The sequence below is a fragment of the Octopus bimaculoides genome, chromosome 24 (genome assembly GCF_001194135.2).
Source record: "Octopus bimaculoides isolate UCB-OBI-ISO-001 chromosome 24, ASM119413v2, whole genome shotgun sequence".
NCBI classification, from domain to species: domain Eukaryota; kingdom Metazoa; phylum Mollusca; class Cephalopoda; order Octopoda; family Octopodidae; genus Octopus; species Octopus bimaculoides.
This window is the reverse complement of record NC_069004.1, coordinates 35,659,130-35,660,463: the sequence shown is the minus strand read 5'-3', so window position 1 is coordinate 35,660,463 and position 1,334 is coordinate 35,659,130. Positions and strand designations below refer to the sequence as shown.

Sequence of the window (1,334 nt, the reverse complement as noted above, 5' to 3'; positions counted from 1 at the left end):
CCCCCCCCCCCCATAAAAGATTATGTAATTCAAAATATAAACAATAACAAACCATAAAATAAATCCTTATTTTTCAGAACGAAACAAAACAGCAAGATGGAAAATAATGTTTGTTTGTTTAATTCCATTTTATTTAGATTTGAAAAGTTTCCTCCTACTTTTTTGAATTGCAAAGTCTTTGATCAGATCCTCAAAATCTTAGCTAACACATCTGTATCGATATTTAGTAGAGATAAAGGCATCCCGAATATTATATGTATAAGCCTTCTGGCAATGCTTCCTAGATCTGCTGCATGAAAAATGCCTACATGTTCGCAACATGAACTTTGACCCACAGCTTATTGTGTTCGGGCTAAGAATGAATACATACACTGATGGCATCCTTGACCTGCTAACATGAGTAACAAATTGTTTTTTATATATATAAAAGCAAAGAGTCAAACCCACTCTTAGCCCCAAACATTTTAGATACTTTGTTTAGGACAGGAATTTTCTTGAAAAAACATTTCTTACAAGAGAGCAAAATTTTATGAGTGATTGGCAAGTGAATGTGTACTACTGTGTAGTCTCTCACTCTCTCTCTCTCTCTCTTTATTTTTCTAGCTTCATTTTTTAAAAGAAAAACAAAGTCCTGTTCTCCATTTATTTTTATACAAGACTCACGGACCCCTGGCTGTGTTGTCTTCAATTAAAACAGAGAAAATAAGAAATAAAAACTGTTAATTAAAAAACAAAATTCTTCTCTTTCGTTTTCGATTCCCGGAATAATCCATTCTTGTTGCATTCCTCGTATTTTGTTTGAGAATCGGAGATGTACAACTCAGAATAACAAAATTTGAAGTAACAGTTTAGTAAATATGATATATTTTAGTGCAGCAAGGGTTCTGTTTTCAACTGTTTGTGTGCAATGCATTCAGTTGCTTGTGTCTGTGTGTGTGCGTGTATGCTTCTGTGTGTGTGTGTGCGTGTGTGTGTGTGTGCATGTATGTATAAAACCATTTAAGATTATGTGGCATTGTTGATATCTTCTTTAGACTTCCGGCGAGTAAAAGCTATAAAAATGCCCTCAGATGCAAGTATAATGAAGCCGAGACCTATAAAACCGACGTAGATGAAATAGGGCCCAGCGAGACTCCATAACTCCAAGGGGTCACCGTGGGGGCCTTGTTTTGAACACTTGTTAGAATCGGACCACCACTTGTGTCTCCATTTTTCAATAAGTCCAGCTTCATGTAGTTTTCGAATCCTGAAATATAAATATAAATTATATATATATATATATATATATATATACATATATAAATATAAATTTTATATATATATATATATATATA

At 33.5% G+C, this 1,334-nt stretch overlaps 1 protein-coding gene across 1 annotated transcript in view; it reads right to left on the bottom strand.

Annotated features, from left to right (window-relative positions):
* Nucleotides 1–122: 122 nt before the first annotated feature.
* Nucleotides 123–1,334, bottom strand: part of LOC106870305 (glutamate receptor 2) — a 6,117-nt gene continuing 4,905 nt past the window's right edge. Inside the window, exon 5 of the mRNA XM_014916330.2 lies at nucleotides 123–1,246. Within this exon, the coding sequence (XP_014771816.1) occupies nucleotides 1,006–1,246 (241 nt within the window). The 3' untranslated portion in view covers nucleotides 123–1,005. The remainder of the gene's footprint in view (nucleotides 1,247–1,334) is intronic.